The sequence below is a fragment of the Xiphophorus hellerii genome, chromosome 14 (assembly GCF_003331165.1).
Source record: "Xiphophorus hellerii strain 12219 chromosome 14, Xiphophorus_hellerii-4.1, whole genome shotgun sequence".
NCBI classification, from domain to species: domain Eukaryota; kingdom Metazoa; phylum Chordata; class Actinopteri; order Cyprinodontiformes; family Poeciliidae; genus Xiphophorus; species Xiphophorus hellerii.
Window position 1 is genome coordinate 12,828,951 of NC_045685.1, and position 17,344 is coordinate 12,846,294.

Genomic DNA, 17,344 nt, shown 5'->3' on the forward strand with positions numbered 1-17,344 from the left:
ATGTACATACACTTTTCAAATTTTTACTTGGAAGAAAAATCAACATATCCGTCTCCGTCCACTCCACAATTGGGTGCCAATTTATTTTATTCTATTCTCTAAAATCCCAAGAAAATAAATTGAAGCTCGTGGTTGTAACATGACAAAACGAGAAAATACTGTAAGGGTGATCAATGCCTTTGCATGGAGCTGTATCTTTTGTTGGGAGCAGTCCCACAGTAAGAGCATGGTGAAAAGTGGACTGCCTTTTTGACATTTATAAAAATACTGTGAAAGCGAGGTAGGATAATGTCACCACATTGTGCCAGACAACATTAAAAAGCATGAAAATCTCATCTCCGTTGGATGAATAAGCTCCTCAAGGGGGAAAAAACTGAACATTAGTCATACAGAACTCACTTTTCCAGACTCGAGGCTCTGCAGGTAAATATGCGGCAACTCACCGTACTGAGTGACAAAAGCAATGCAGCTGTCGACTATAATAGGGACGCCGTTTTTGGTCAGTTGCTGGTCACCGAGCGCTCTGCCGTCTGTGCCGGCAGCCAGCGTGATTGCAGAGTGCCACAGAGAAAAGTCCATCCTGCTGAACCCGTGGATGTAAATTGTCCTGCTGAAAAGATGATAATATCAGCTAAAAGCCTGAGTGAAGATCACCCGAGGTGCACACGTTTGGAAAAACACTTCTGAATCATTTAACAAACAACTGCCGAGATTAAAGGAATACAAAAGCGCTTCTACGTCTTCCCATGAGGTTTGATGAAATACACACAAACAAACAGCAATTAGTGGCATCAGCACAAAGTCTTGTTGCATTATTTTAAAAAAGGAGTCGGAAATTCTCAGCCGCATTGTGTTACTATCTCAGTCCTTGTCTCCTTATCTCAGGCATAGCTTTAATTACCACAGATGGCTACAGAAGGTGAAGTGGATTTGGACTAACGACAAGAAAAAACGAACTCAAAGCTAACAACACTGACTAATGAATATACTTTTGGTGAAAGGAAAAACATAACACTAATTTATATTGGTTTTGTTTTGTCAAAGACATACCTTCCGCTTTCCACCATCAGTAGAACTTGGATCTTGTCTTCGCCCTCGATATGTGTGGAGACAGCTGAGGAAAGAAAGAGTTTGTAGGGGACAGTTTAGGTTTGCCATTTGAAATTGTACGATCTCAATTTGGCTAAATTTTAAAGATGATGCATGAAGTGTCTATTAAGGAATTTTTTGATACTTTTATACATTAAGTCAGTCACAAACATAGCATTCCTTGATATGCACAACAAATCCTAATCATGAATCAAGAAGAAACTGGGATATTTCAATTGCATTTCGTACTGTTAAAGTACTTTAAAATTGTAAATGTTCTCAAATACGTTAACACTGACACAAATGTAGATATTGTGTTTATTGAAAGGCAAGCAGAAGAATATTTCATAACATGAAGCTGTACTGATGTAAACAGAAGAGCATTACACACAGTCGACTGTAGCAAAAGTGGTGGATTGAGATTCAAACAGAAATCACAAGGCAGCAGGAAATAAGAATAGAACACTTATATTTAAATAAAATGTAAAAAGCAGTAGTCTCAATTTTACAACGTTAAATTGTAAATTCACAGATGATGGTAAATATTACATAAGGAGATAGCATGGAAGATAAATAAATTAATTAACTAATTAATTAAAGAATGTGATCATTTAAACATGTCAAACAACCTAAGGCATTTATGACTTCATCTGATTCTTTTTTTCCAAGTTTTTGTGTTGCATTGCAATGTGTATTTCTCCATTCTGATAAAGGTCTAGTAAAATAATATTTAACTTAGCATTTTTTGAGGTTGCAACTCTCAAAAGGGAGTAAACAATGCTAATGTTAAGGTGAAATATGTAACATTTCATCTGACCAATTTCTGTTCTCTTTTTTTTAAACTTCTGAAAAGACATCTGACCAGACTTTAAAGCATAGTGAAGACAGGTAGTAAGCAAATAAGACTTGTATTAAAAGTGATGCTCCAAGACAACTATTGATTCAATCTCTGGTACCACATCTTCTTGGTAAGATTACATATTAGAGTAAAGAAAGGAACAAAAGTAAAATGAAATTGATCATTCAGTTTATCACATATTTTATAAGACTTGCCTTTCTTCATGTCAGATTGTGTAGTCAAGTCACATCATTACAACAGTGTCAATCGTACAACCTTGCTGATTAGAAGAAAAAAAAATATGTGACTAGACATAATAGCTTTGGGAATAGAAAAGGATTGTTAAACAGCAATTTAGCCTTCTTTTAACAGAAACAGGGCTAACAACTTTAAACGTTTAGATCAGATATGAAATGTTTAGAATGACTTGGAAGAGTGAGATCCATTACTATACAATCAATAAAATATTTTTTAAGGTTGCACAAAAATTGGAAATCTATTTTCATGTGTGATACATCCATCATCTGAATCCCAATGATGTATTTGATCAGTCATGTAGGGTCCAGGCCCACACATGTCTATAGATGACTTGGATGATACTGGTATGTATGCTAAAAATTAAAGAGCATGTAGAGTGAATTGATTGGACGAATTTTATTTATCCAAAGTCCAACAGTTTTTGAAATACTGCTTTAGTAGTAAAGAAGTATGTACGACAAAATATCAGTGTGAGATTGCGCCTTGTGCTTCAGAGCAGAGGTCTGACAATGACTTGCTCTGAAAATGACTCTATTTTACCCGCACATCCCAATAGACTTTTCAAAATTTCAAAGTAAAAGCAGGTTGCAGATTTCTTGTCATCTCACTGTGAGAAAGGTGGTAAGGGAGGTAAAGGAAAAAAAATGTCAAAAGCTCACAGTTAGATAACTGCATAGCAGAGGAACATCTCAGGGTCATCAAGGTTCCTTGACAACCATTAATCACATTCTAACAACAGGCCAATTTGCAGTTTGAGGATAGTGTGAGAAAATGCCCGTCTTGTCTTCCCTCACAAATGCAAACATGTGGAGGGGAACCGGAATTGAGTGCTCTGGTCAGAGACTAAAGGACAACGCACATCAGAAGTGCGACGTAACGGAACATCTTTTGACAAACATCAAAAGTGTTAACATTGTGTGTTAACACTTTTAACACACAATGGAAACATCAGAACAAATCTGTGGATTTTTGCTGGATGCTGTTCTCCATTTATGCAATCAGGTGCTGTAGCCAACATGAATTACTTATTACACTAAAATAAATTTTGTTCCCTTGGCGAATTCTTACACGACTTCAAATTATTAAGTTATGCATTCCTTCTTAATACATTCAGTTCAAGAATATTTTTTATCAGAAAAGGTAGTCTTGGTAAAAATCGATCATAATCCCAACTTCAAAAACTGAATATTTCCAGCAGAAACTGCAGTACATTACTAGAAAAATTGCCAGAGCAGAACGGAAGAAGAGCGCTAACAGGAACGTAGTGTTATTTGTGTTTCTAATCATGTTTAGTTAGTAACGTTTACTGTCGATAACAGTGGTGCCGGTCGTTTTCCAGACACCGCTGGTGTGCTCATTTCATTGAAACAAATGAAATGTGGAAAAGCACCAGATGCCCACAGTTAAGCATGAAGGATCTGTGATGGTGTGGGTCGGAATAAATCAACATATTAAACAGTGGGTTTTTCACTGTAGAAGTATGCTACAACGCTAAATATTTCACAACTGAGTTGCCAACAAATGTGCCAACTTTTGCAAAAGCTGTAGCTGAGCGATGCTAACAGGACAGATATTTTAATTGAAATAAATATCTAGACTTCAACTAAGCACCTTTTGAGCACTTGTGGGATTCCTTGAAGAATGATGCAGTGAACCGCTGCTTTCGTTTGAATCCACAGCAGCTCCTGAATAGCAGAAATCCGCCAATACTCGAGAACTCCTCTAATATAATTTATAACTGTCCATTTTAATAGCTTAAACACCAAATATAATTTAATATACATTATTATGCACAATGGAGACTGACATAGCACTACCGCAGAAGGAAGTATCTACCAGTCTTGGGGGTTAAGCCGATCAGCATCAAGGAAACTAAATGGCGGTGTTTTCCAAATGTCAGCCAACAGTGTATCAAATAGCATTAGAGTATTGCTATTCATTGGAATATTTTAAACATGCTGTACGAATAAAGCTGTCACTGTATTGTTACAAATGGAGGCATTTATATTTACTTCCAGTTGTTGTGGGTTCCCAGTGTAATTGGGATTTTGTAAAAAAGAAAAAGAAATAAACAAATAAGTAATGAAGACATAGAGAAATGAAAGGCAGCTGGTAAATGCAGAGAAAAACATAAATGATGTCTTAAACTTATAGATTTTCTTTATTGCAATGGAAAATATGACTACTTCCAAAATACCACCTTCACAATGATGGTAGATTAAAACATAAGTGGGAAGTAGGGCACAAAGAAAATTGTTATTTATACACAATTGTCACAACAACAAAAAAAAGAAGGTCTGAATGCAAATAGATTGCCTTGTTGGTGGTATTGAACGCATCAGTAAAACAGACAGAGTTACTGACATTCTTCATCGCCACAATCAGTCTTTTGAAATCGGAATAAGGGAGCGAGATACAGAGGAACTGAGCTGAGAGACTCTGAAGCGCAGCCATAATCTCTTCGGGGGCTTCAAACAGCTGCTTGGATCATGGCAACAATCACACACAACAGAGAAAGAACAAAAAAAAGGAGACGAGGCTGCTCAAATCTCCTAGCAACAACATCTGGCACTTTCATCACTCTCAAGCACTGATTGTGCTCCAGTAGTGGATAGAAGGATGAAAAATACAGAATAGAAGACACAGGACTTCATCTTAGCAAACCGCCGATTTTATGAGACGCATTGCTGCCTTAATAACTACCTTTATTCTGTAATTACCTTTATGAATATAAACTTTCGCACACGTGGGTGGATTTATATGAGTTCTGTATTTTCATAGGATAAATTCATTTGGAGCACATCATACAAAAACATTAAAAAAAACAACATAAAATCCAACACATGCAGTGAAGATATGCAGAAGCATATATTTTAATTTGATTGCAAGAAAGGAGACTGTCTAACTTTGATTGACAAGTCCTGCCAGTTGATGTTGATCCAGAAACAGGGATAGAAATACAATTAATCCCATAAAGTGTTTTTATTTTTTTTTTCTTTCTTTTTGTAATTTTCTCTGGCACATTTTCAAGGGTGCCGCATTTTATTTCGATCCAAATAAGTAGAAAGGAAAGCCAAGAACTTAAGAGATTGACTTGAGAGAGGTTTATTAGGCGCGTTATCAGGTAAAATGCAAAACATTTGTCATAGCCGTTTTGAACAAACATACAGAAATCCTCATTCATCCAACTACAAGCTCGGTGGCAATGGGTTTGTTTCTTAATCTGTTTGTGTGATAAGTCTGCGGCCTTGTTTTCACCAAAGGATCTATTTTATGGTTATTCTTTTTTACCAAATTCTAAATGTTCAAAGCAGTTATGTTTTTTCAAAGCTTTCTTACTGTGGGAACAAATGCTTCTGGTCAGCAGATGTTTTTTTATGTCGGAAAACAAAGAATGGATTTAACTGGACTTATGAGCATACAGCAGCGTTTTGTTCAAAAATCGCTGAGTTTGTTATGATTTTATTTTTTTTTACATAATTAGATTGCAAAAGAGATAAGCATCTTTTTTGTAAACACTAGTGACGTCTGAGTAAATATTAAAATTCATCTCATATTTTCCGAGAGATAATTTGTTTGTGTGTTATAATTCTCACTGTGGATCAGTGGAGACCCAAGCCAAATGAATGTCTTTGTAAATTTTACCTGTCGTTAATGTTTTAGCCTGCGCCGTGCTGTCAGATGGGTTATTTCCAAGTCATTTTTTGATTCCACATGTCAGTTTGGTATCAGGACTAAGTGTGGCTGGTGAAAATGATCTAAACTTTCAAAAAAGATGTGAAAAACAAGTCCTAATTTAACAGACGGAGGGACTGCTTTTTCAAATAGGTGCAGATTGGCTGTAACGTTTCCCTCCTAATACATTAAATCATAATTTCTCTGCTGGTTTTTGCATTTGGTCAGGTAATTTGTGTCCTGTGTTAAAAAAATAATTTGATGATGTGAAACTTTTAGCTATGTTACGGGAGACAAATTTGTTTTCACTACTTTCTACATATAATAAACTAACTGGACTTTTGCAAGAAAACACTGGAATTTGACTACCGAATATGCAAGATTGCAATCTCCTGCCAAGACCTACCTTCATTTAGCAGAACAGTTGGACAAAGCACATTTTAAAATTTTGGCTTTCGTATGCAAGACATAACCAGAGAGACTTTTACAGCTAAATGTTCTTACCGTATTTAAAAACCTTTCCTTTTGTAATGTAATGGGTTGTGCACTGTGACATATGATGATTATCCAGCTAGAGCTATCTTTTTTTCTCCTTATTTATCTTCTGGTTACTCGCTAAACAGATCTTGACACAAGACACTCTGCTTCAATCTAAAGCCCAGCAGACTCTAGGAAAGAGACTTCTTTTTTAAGTCCAGCTATTCTTAACCTTGAAAACAACAACAACAACAAAAAACATCACTAAAGATTAAAATAAGCTGAAATAAGTATGAAAATTTCCTAAGTATTGGATAAAGTCAAAATTTAAATTAATTAAAACCTGTAAATAAAAGATCAAGGTTCTTTTTTTTTTAGGTTAGAGATCGGACAGAAAAACATTTCATATTACAGCTGAATAAACTGAAGATATGTGAAACAGCCAAATACAGCATACCTATGAATCAGAGTGCATGTAAAACAACTGAAGGATGTTGGAGTGAAGCATGTAGGAACTATTTTTTGACTTTGATTGAAAAGTGAGTTTATTTAATCCCTTAGTGTTACACAGGGGCACCTTTCATGTCGCTACAGAGAAAATAACAGTTAATCCCGTGTCACAGACCACGAATCCTGAGGAGATCTTTTCTTTTCAGCGCTGCAAAACCCAACATACCCCTGACAAAACATGGGTCCCCTTCTGGCTGCAGGGGCTCTCCGGCTGTGACAAATATGGTTTGTGAAAGCTAGGAATAAAAATGAACACCGCTGCAGTTCTTTATCCCGCCCCAGGTGAGAAGATGGGGCGGCACTTTGCGTGATTTCATCCACGCTGAGCTGTAAGTAGATTAAAAAGATCTATTGATTCTCCCCTCCTTCTGTTCGTGCGTCATGCTGGTGCAATCAATTGAAATGTTCCAAAATCTTCATCATCTGCCAAAGCTTGTGTGAACTTTGGAGCCTTCCATGCTGATGAGTAGAAATAACTCATGTTCAGCGGTAATTTGGACAAACAGCAAAGATAAAACCAGCACATGTTTGCACAATTCCTTCTAAAAAGATGCTGCTGCTAAAGAAACTCAAGCAGGAAAATCACTTTGACAGATGCTTTTTTGTAAGTGCATCACATATGTGCCTTTACTTGGTTCTTTCAAACAGAGGATTTTCTTTTTGCTTTCTTGATGCTGATATGCTTTTATTACGCAGGGGCAATTGTTACATGTCGCAATTTAATTTCAATTGGTGCTAGCTCAACTTCAGAATAGATTTGTGTAGTGTAGATTTGCACAACAGTGATAAGTACATTGACATCAATCATTTTCCAGGAAAGTCATGAGCTCACCTTATATTAAAAGCCAGTATCTAAAGACGTCAGCATATTAAATGCTTTATGATAATAGTCAAACGGCACAGAAAGTGAAACTTTTTTAAAAAAATCAATTACAAAACAAATCATCATGCACACCTCACACCAACTATTAAGCACAAAGGTGAAGGAGTGATGATGTGGGCTTGCTTTCCAACTTCTGATCTTTGTGGCCCTTTTACACTAACTTTACCTAAATAAAATCAGTAGATTAAAATATGATAGAGAGCTGGGACTAAGCCTACAATGTGGAACTTCTATTTAAAATTTAAGCTCTTCTGGACATCAATAAGTAAACACTAGACAATAATACTGCTCAGAAATATCTGTATTCTTTCTGTTTTTGCTATGGTTTCTGTGTTTTCAAACATTTTTGATCAGGCAACTTACTTTGTTGTTTCTCCGAGTTTGACATTGTAAGAATAGAAAAGACTTGCCAAAACAACCATCATACAAATCGGTGAGATACTCACTAAGCTCTTGCAGTTGTTTGAGATGAAGCACTTCCTCCTCTCCCGCCTCATCTCCAGAGCTGAAGTGCAGGGCGGAGCCCTCCAGCATGAACCAGCCCATCCTCCAGTGATACAGGTCATGGCCTTCTTTGTAGTGGAGTCTGCCAATCAGTTCGCTTTGTTTCCGCACCAGTCCCTCCACCTTAGACGGGACAAAGCACTGTGGATAGCATGTGTTTATGAAAAAGAGACACAAAAATATATATTTCGCATGTCCAAATTAAATGCAAAGTAACTGCAACCATACTAAATGTATATACTTTAGTTTGCATTCACTAACAAAAGTTTCTGCGCCATGTTCTTTCAATTTATATTGAAACACTCCCTCTCCCTCATCTGCAGAGAGAGAGGCATATTTAGTGATGCTGCATTGACTCTTTCCTACCAGCGACTAAGTTGTCTAAGCCTGTAAAGATAAGAGAGGTAACAGTGGGCATATTTATACTGGGACTTATTAAAAGGCTCCTTCAGCAAGCGGGGGAAGATGGCAAAACCACTTGTCTTACTGAAAGAGGCATTGCAGCGTGAACAAAAAAAACCTTCACTTAAACTTTTGGTGAAAAAAAAAAAACTTATAGGAGGGTGGAATTGCGCACTGTATGTGTGGGTGCGCTCTGCTCGAATGGTGTCACCTTTGTCAGCGCCTGGATCCAGTCATGCTGCGTATCCTGCGTCTCGGCTCCGACAGTCAGGGCTCGCTCCGTTCGAAGATAGAGCTCAACGGTAAACACAGCCCTGCCGGAGACATGAAGGTCAACTTTCTGAATGCGAGAAAACGTTCATGTGCAGCAGCACGCCTCAAACTTTCTGCATTTGCGAACATTAAGCATAAATGCATGGGCTGCATTTTATTCAAGTTGTTGTAAGGGCATTTTTACTGTGGCTCTACTCAGAATCTATGTGTTAAACTGTACATTAGCGGGAGCAGACACAAGGAAGCGGAGGGGAAAGGAGCTCCGTCACTAATTCATTCTGATTTACTGATGGTTTCCTAATGCATCACAAGCAGGAAATCTGTTGATGTAAAAGATTAATGCGCATACTAATAATCTCCTCCAGGGACGTAGCAAAAAAGTTGCACATATTTGAAAGAGTCATCTGAAAATGTAGGAGACATGACAACAGTAAGTCTACACAAACATGGCCTTCCACCTAAATAGACAGACTGAGTAAAAAGAGAGTTGATCAGAGAAGAAGCCATGAAGCTCCTGGTAACTCTGTAGGAACTACAGACGTCCACAGCTCAGGTGGGATCATTTGACAGTACAATTGTCCACGTTCAATAGAAGTGTGGCACAGAGAAAGGCCTTTTGAAACCCTTTTCCAGTTGATCAAAATCAACAAGACACATAATGCTTGTAGACAAATTAAGATAAAACCACAATTTTACGTTTTGCAAAACAATTTGTATGACTTAAAACTAAGGCTGCACATCACCCTGAAAGACCGTCACATTGAAACGTGGTGGTGCTGGCATAACATTGTGTTTATGCTGGGGAGTAATGATGGGAAGACAGATGGAACTAAATACAGGGCATGTATTTAGTTCCATGCCTGGCCAATACCAGGAAAACCTGGTATTGGCCAGGTTTTCCTGGCCAATACCAGGAAAACCTGGTATTGGCCGCAAAGATACTACAGAGGAGGCTTATCTTCCAGAGAGATTGTAAACAGAACCAACCGAGAAACACTCAGCAACTTTTAATCAAAAACAGATGCGGGTGCACACATTAATCTTGGCTAAATGCAGCTAGTGTTTCATTTTTACAGAGGCTGAACCACATCCCATTTTTGATGTTAAGATCAGAACACTTTTTAAGATAAGTAAGAAAGAAAAAAGAAAGACAAGCTTGTGAATTGGAATTTTTCTGGCCATGTTTCATTCAGGCCAAAATCCTTTAATAATACTGGTGTAGATCAAATATAGACATGTTTTAGGATGGCCTAATCAAAGTCTAAAACTAAATCCAATAGAAGATCTGTGGCAAGACTTGAAAATTGATGTTCACACATGCTCATCATTAAATCTGTCTGAGCTTGAGCTTTTGTATAAAGATATGCAAAGTTGACAGATAAATATCCCCCAAAAGACTAGCAGGTACAACTGCAGCAAAAGCTTGTTTAAAAACACATCGACTCAGGGAGACCAAGTAAAAATGCTCACCACACTAGTCATATTTATTTGTAAAGATTTTTTTTTTCATTTCCACAACTTTTCATTTTCTCCTGATAATGAATTTATGAAACCATTTATCAATTTCTTCATGTCACACAGCACGCATTAGTTTGTGTTGGCTCGTCACATAAAATGTTGATAAAACATATGATGTTCGTGGTTGTGGGGTAATAAAACAAATTTTCAAGTTTTTCCAAGTAAGATTTTTCCAGAAAACACCAGAAAGTCTTGAGAAAAAAGAAATAAATGTTAAAATACAGAAACTGTTGTGAAACAAACAGTTAAAGATTTCTCGAGCTTTACTTATACTTTTGTCAGACATTAATTCACTGGCTAAAGTATGTTAGAAGACCCAATCGTTTGTGCACAGAAGCCTATTTCAAAGAAAAATAAAATAAAAAACGAACACTTCCAAAGTCAGACTCCCAGGCAAAACTTTGTTAAAAAAACAAAAGAAAGGCCACCATTATTCCCTTAGTCTTTTCACATCCTGTTGTGTTTGCCTCCGCTCTGAAACACCTTTGCTTCTGTCTATCAATGAAAGTGTCACAGGTCAGAGTATCGCTAGCTTAATGGCCTGCAAACGTTACATCTCTGCTGCGAGCCGACGCGGCGGCGCCTCTAAATGCTGCCGCGACGGGTGTTCAAGGCGACATGTCGCATGGGGTCAAGGCAACAACGAGTCACTTTCTTTTCACAGGTGTCAGGGGAATAGACGAGACATGGGTGTTTGCCCTCGTAGGTCCCCCTCCTCCTTCCCGCCGCCACTGCCTTCTCCTCGTTTCCTCCGCTCCACGCCTCCTCCTGCCTCTGAACTGGCAGGTGTGCAGCCGCTTGTTAGTGGAGGTCCCACAGGGAGAGAGCGGAAGAGTACATTGTTGTGCTTGGCAAATGCTATGGTAAAGAAAGGACACGGAGGATGAGAGATGAACACTAAATAATGCGAGTCCCAGGGGCAGGTATTGGCAGAGGAATGGGTATGTGGGGACAGGGGGAGAGAGCGAGCTGAAGAGCAGAGGAATGAGAGCGCAGAGCCAGAAAGCACTAAAGGCCACTTTTATGCACTGCACCTGCTTTTCTATTTGAGAGGATTTATCTCAATAATGAGCAAAATGGCTTTTATTTAGCGATATTCAGAAATGAAGTGTTTATCTTTTGTTCTATCATATTTGCCTTTAAACACGTCAGAGCAAGCCAAATGCTGACAACAGTGGTCCTGCCTGTACTTCAATTACCTTTCAATTTTACATTTGACACAGTAAGTAAGTCGCCAAATGCATATTGTAGTTGGGGTACAGTTTTAGTTCAAATCGGTCATTAAATTGGACCACTGTTCTGGAACCAGCCAAAACAAAATAATATGCACTAGAGGGGATTTTGACTTACGTATTTTAAATATCAATAGATCTCTTTGATTTTGCACTGATCTCAAGTGTCAGATCAGGTTCCCGACCAAGACTTTTTCATTCATTCCCAGACAAAAACTCAAATACTCTACGTTTAAGTACCGTCTTATTTAACAGCCTCACTTTCAGAGAGCAAACACGTACAGTATTATAAAATATATTTCAACTTATTTGGAACCAACAAATCTGAGTTTTTACGGCTGCTGCAGCTTCTTGTTTGTGTTGTGCAACTTACTCTGTACTGTATTCGGATACAGAAACCTATTGGTGGATGAGAGCTAAAAAAAAAAAAAGCAGCTGAAATACTAGTCATTGCACTTTATGCTGTTCAAACCAAAACTCAGTTTATGAAGCAGAACAGCAACTTTTTTAAAAAGTTTTTTTGCACACTTTTAATTGATGACCAACAAGTGGTTATGTTGTTGTTTAAATCAACCGGGGGTTGCTCTTTGTGCTATTCTGTTCTGCTCTGTGAGGTTCTCACTGGCTTCTGTACCTCCAGTCCATGTCTCCCCGGAGTTGTTTTCCACCACACGCACCAAGAGCCTGCAGAAATACTAAATCATTTATTATTTATTATTGTTACTGAATCCGTATCTTTAAGACTTTAAAATCGTCTTGCTTTTTCATGAAAACAAAATCTAAAGACCTCAGGGATAACTCGGACAAAACTGTAACTCCTTTCACAAAGTCACTGTTTATACTCACTTTAGGAGTTAATGAAACAGAATAATAGAGTCAGTGAGGGAAGCAAATTGTAAAACAGAGGACCAACAGAGGGTAAAGTAATATGAAAGGGAGAAGAAGCTTGAAAACGTTAAAAAAAAAAAAAAGAATAGATGGATTCGGTGCGTTTTTCAAGGTGCAAATACTTGTCGTAAAACAAGCAGCTCTGTTAAACAAAAAAAAGGGAAAAAAAGTTAAACTTATCATGAACCGACACACTCATTTTGCATTCATTTCCTAGGAGTGGCTGTGTAATATTCATGCAACTTGAGCAAACGTATGCCTCTCCTCCGACTCTGTGTCTCGCAGTGTCCTCTGCCACGGTGAAATTACCCAGAAACGTCGCGTTTAATGGAAACGACTCCCACGGCCTCCTGCAGCGTGCTGATAGGCTGCTGGGGGGAGTGTGTCATCTGCATACATCAATATTTATAAGCAGCGGCAGACAGTCGAGAGGTTGAGACGTCCCTGCTCTCTCTCTCTGAGCCGACGTGCGCCATGACGGGGGAAAGCGCTGGAAGTTTGCAGAAGTGAAAGGGAGCGAGGCAGAGTTTAATCTAGTGAAACCATTAACAGTGTTAGCAACAGAAAAAAAATAATAGTCCCCCATCCCTCCTCCGCCTCCCGCTCGTCGCCCAACTCCGGGTGACACTGTGACCTGTAACTGGGATGTTTGCGGCGAACAGCGAAAGAGCAGCGCCTGCTTGCTGGCGAGCGTGCGCGCGCTCACCGCCTCGTGTGTGGCGTCCGGCTCATTATGCGGGTCGCTGTGTTACTGAGCCAGATGTGCTTCTTATGGCTGCACAGATAGCTTTTACAAACAAACACATTGTTCACTCCTCTCAACATCTGCTGCTATCATTAAAGAGTTAGCTCTGGCTTTAATCATAAGCCATTATCGGAGCACTTGCTTTAGCTGTGCTGCACAAACACACACGGGCGTCACGCACACGCAGCAAAAGAGTGATCCAGTGGGAGAGGGAAAAGCTACGAGCAGAAGCCGTTCGAGGCATCTGTTTCTCCTTCGCATTCGTGTCACCTCCAGATGAAATAAAGAGAAAGTTTGCCGTCGGAGCAACTTTTAAACTAAATCATAATCCGGCTGCATAGACGAGGCTGATAGGGGGAGGCAGTGGCGGTAAAATGAATGGAGGAAAGTGGCAGTTAGAGCTGCGCTGCTGAAGTCTGCATTGCCACCAAAGTGAAAAAGGAAATACAGCTCTCATAAAGCCCTGATGGGCCGCGTTAAAGCGAGCGACGCCCGATCTGAGATTACGTTAACAAGACGTATGCGACGAGGAGTTGAAGCGACGTGAAAGTCTGCGGTTACAAGCATCTGCGTGTTTACTGGATGTCAGAGACGGCTCGCGCTGTATGAGCAGGTGATTGTTATGGAGCAAATAAAAGACTTTAATCACCAAGTTTAGGCTTCCTTTACGGTTTTTTGTCACACAGTGGGAGAGATGCAAGCAAATCTTTTCAACTGTAAATGTTTAAATAAATACACTTGTGTACTGAATACAGATTTATTACACAGACTGCAGTGAAAACTTCAGCTTTAGGAGTTTTGTGAAATCAGATTCAACTGAATGAGTTTTGTCAAGAAGAGTGGTCAAATAAATAGAGTTCTACCAGAAGATTACCACTGGCTCCAAAAATGAAGATGGATGAGGTGAAACTTGCTGAGTACCATTTAACAAAGTATTAACAGTTTTAACCTTTAGTAGTTAAAGGTAGTCCTTTGAAAGTAAAAAAATAAGGTTTCCTGATTTTAAAACTAAGATGCTCATGTAGGTTTTGGACATATTTTTCCATTTGTGTGAGTGTGTGTTCATACCCCACTCCAGTCATAGTTTCTGAGTTACTGACAGCCAGGCTGACCACTTCGGTGACATCTACCCTCCCTATGGCTGAGGGACTTCGCTCATTCTCGTAATAACTCAGGAAGCCGCCCTCCAATGTACACCAGCGTCGTCCCATGTCTGAAACATAAACACACACAGAGAAAGAATACCAATTCAGGCATCATAAATCTTGTTTTAGGGGTGTCATATTTTAAAGTTTCTCAAATAGACATTTTTGCCCCCAAAATGAGTAGAAATTGGCAGTTTACCTTGATACTGGTAATGTTAATCCACTATGTTTGGATTAAACAATGGATTTTGAATGCAAAGTAATTCAGAAAATAAAATAAAATAAATACAAGGGTGATCATTTTAAGCAAAAGCTGACTGAAAGTTGATGAGACAAAAAACAAACTACCTGTAAAGTCAACTTTAAATATGGACATCATAGAAGGACACACAAGCAGACTGATGCAAAATTGTAAAGTCCAAGCAGCAAGCAGGTTTCAATCTACAAACATCTCAACAGAAAGACTAGAAAACACACAACTTTGTGTTTTATGACTGCCTTACGGTGCGATTTACATAGCCAATGAGCATGAAGTTCATGGAAACATACCTAATTTTGGATTTTCAAAGTCACCATGCCATCTGGGTTTTTTTTTCCTCCTTGTTCCGCAACAAACACACACGTACAAACACCCCCCCACCCCACAACCCCCCGTTGCTCGCAACTCCAACGTTTCCAGCGTATTCATCTCATGAATATGCTAATTGTGCGTTCCTCAGCCAACTGTGATACTTCTGAAGAAACAGATATAGTTCCAATAAAAAAAGGAAGTGTCGACAACTGGATGTAGAAAGAAAAGGGATGTGATAAACACGGGAAAGCAGGATGTCAGTTTTGCTCTATTCACCCTCACGCTGCATCTCTTTACAGCCGTTTCTCACTTTATCTCTGTGTTCTGTTCATAAGAAAAAGTTATTTGTACAAGAATTCAGTAAAAAAAAAAAAAAGCAACATAATTAATTTTTTTTTCTCTCACTTGGCATTTAAAAAAAATACTCTCTCGCTGACCCCACTTCACTTGAAGAAAAAGATAACTCCAGCAGCTACAGAGGCATCATCTTCATTTACCCACTGTGCATGTAGGGGTTTAATGTGCCAGTGTGGGACAGACGGAGAGAGACAAAGTGTGGTATTTAAAGCTATTACCACTCGGATCTGTCTGGCAGGATATAGTGTTGTCTTGGTGACAGAAAAGATTAAAATACATTTCACTTTGGTTTAAAATGTGCCCCTAAATCACTGAGGTTTTGCAGAAAATGTCATGTCCATCATTTCCAGGACAACATGGTAAAGTTCTTGTTTTGTGCTACATTGTAATTTTGTGTTGCTTCTCATTTTCCACAGCTGCAACACCTTAATCACTGAAGACAAATCTACTCTGCTGGGTTTCTAGCCGTCATTGTAACCTGCCAGATAATATACAGAAGTCATCATTGCTTTCTCTCAAGAAGACTGACTTTCTTTTAATGTTTCACAGAAGATTTTAAATATTTATAAATATCCAACACTCTTTTAGTGGTTGCTATAGAACATTCTATTTGTTTCAATTCAAAAAATTGCTTTTTCCAGTTGAAACGGTGTAATGACGAGCAGTCAACCAGTACTAGATACCTTTGTGTAAAGTAGAAGTTTCCAGTACAGGTTAAGAGTTTTTCAAAATTAATTTTTCTCAGACATTTGACAAAGTGAACAAAAAACTATCCTAATGTAGAATAACAAAAATGTGTTATTACAGACTGATGACCCTTGACAGTTGTCCAATAGTCCCTTTACAACTTCACAAGAAGCCCAAGCCACAATGGGTAATTGCTAAAGGTAATGGCTGTTCACATGGGGATACAAAAATATCAATGGAAAGTTGAATGGGTGGACAAAAGACGGTAAGAAGAGTAAAAGCACCAGGGATAACCACAGCTTTGTGAATGTTTTTGTAATGAACTTGAGGGAGATTCAGAAGGGATGGATCACAACAAGGGTGAGAACTTTATTAGCCACTACACAAAGAAATATCTAGAACACCAAGAGATACAGCTTGTATTGAGCCACTTCTGGAACAGAGATCATTTCCAAGCCATCCTACCTGGGCTGAGAAATCTTCTTTTAATGTCCTGTTGAATTCAGTTAATAAAACTGCTGCTATCTTTAAGACCTCAGCTGAGCCAAAGGCTGATCAGCCCCATGTCACGTTGCAGGAGTTAATGAAAAATCTGTTTACTTTTTTGTTGAGATGAATTTGGAAAGATGACATGAAATAGAGGTACCTTTCTCTTAGCCACTCTTCAAAATGGGGAAGACAAGAGAACGTGCCATAACGGAAAGGTAAATGTGAGTGACCTTGATCCGTGAGGTAAACTCCGCTTAAACGCATTCATACCTAAAAATAGAGCAATAATTTTAAAGTGAAGAGGATTGTGAGGGAGGTGAGAAAAAAAAAAACATCCCCAAGGTTCACGATCAAAAAATTGCCGCTACGTATTTAATGTGATGTAATGCTACAGCTACGACAGAATAATTCATTTAAAAGCTTTTTATACATCTTTACAAGAGATGCCAATGAATATGGAGTGTTCTCTGTGAAGCTGCTTTTCTAGGAGCAGCACAAATCTGAAAAAGCTGAATGAATTTCAAACAGTTCAACAAAACCACTTTTAAGTGGCGATGTAAAAAAAAAAAAAAAAAAACTGGTGGCAAAAGTCCCTTCCTCTTATGGTGGTTATTGGGTTTAGATCCCTTCAACACATTCCACCAGGAAACTGGCTTCGTCAGAAAGCCACAGATCTTGAGCATCCTTCTATCGTCCTTTTTCTGGGACTGTTTTCTTCCTTAGCGGGTGGGATATATCAGCAGCTTCTGCACGAGAACCAGAGTAATATGCGGGGAACAATAGTGCTTGATTTACAATCGAGC

At 38.6% G+C, this 17,344-nt stretch overlaps 1 protein-coding gene across 3 annotated transcripts in view; it reads right to left on the minus strand.

The window, feature by feature from the left end:
* Positions 1-17,344, minus strand: part of arap2 (ArfGAP with RhoGAP domain, ankyrin repeat and PH domain 2) — a 139,663-nt gene that overhangs the window by 33,141 nt on the left and 89,178 nt on the right. For 2 of the 3 annotated variants that reach the window (XM_032583558.1, XM_032583557.1), the window contains exons 16-20: positions 14,361-14,505; positions 8,848-8,950; positions 8,177-8,375; positions 1,051-1,114; positions 444-610 (exon numbers count right to left, since the gene is read on the minus strand). In XM_032583558.1, coding sequence (XP_032439449.1) covers positions 444-610; positions 1,051-1,114; positions 8,177-8,375; positions 8,848-8,950; positions 14,361-14,505 — 678 coding nt within the window. The remainder of the gene's footprint in view (positions 1-443; positions 611-1,050; positions 1,115-8,176; positions 8,376-8,847; positions 8,951-14,360; positions 14,506-17,344) is intronic. The other variant, XM_032583559.1, reaches the window with a different exon arrangement.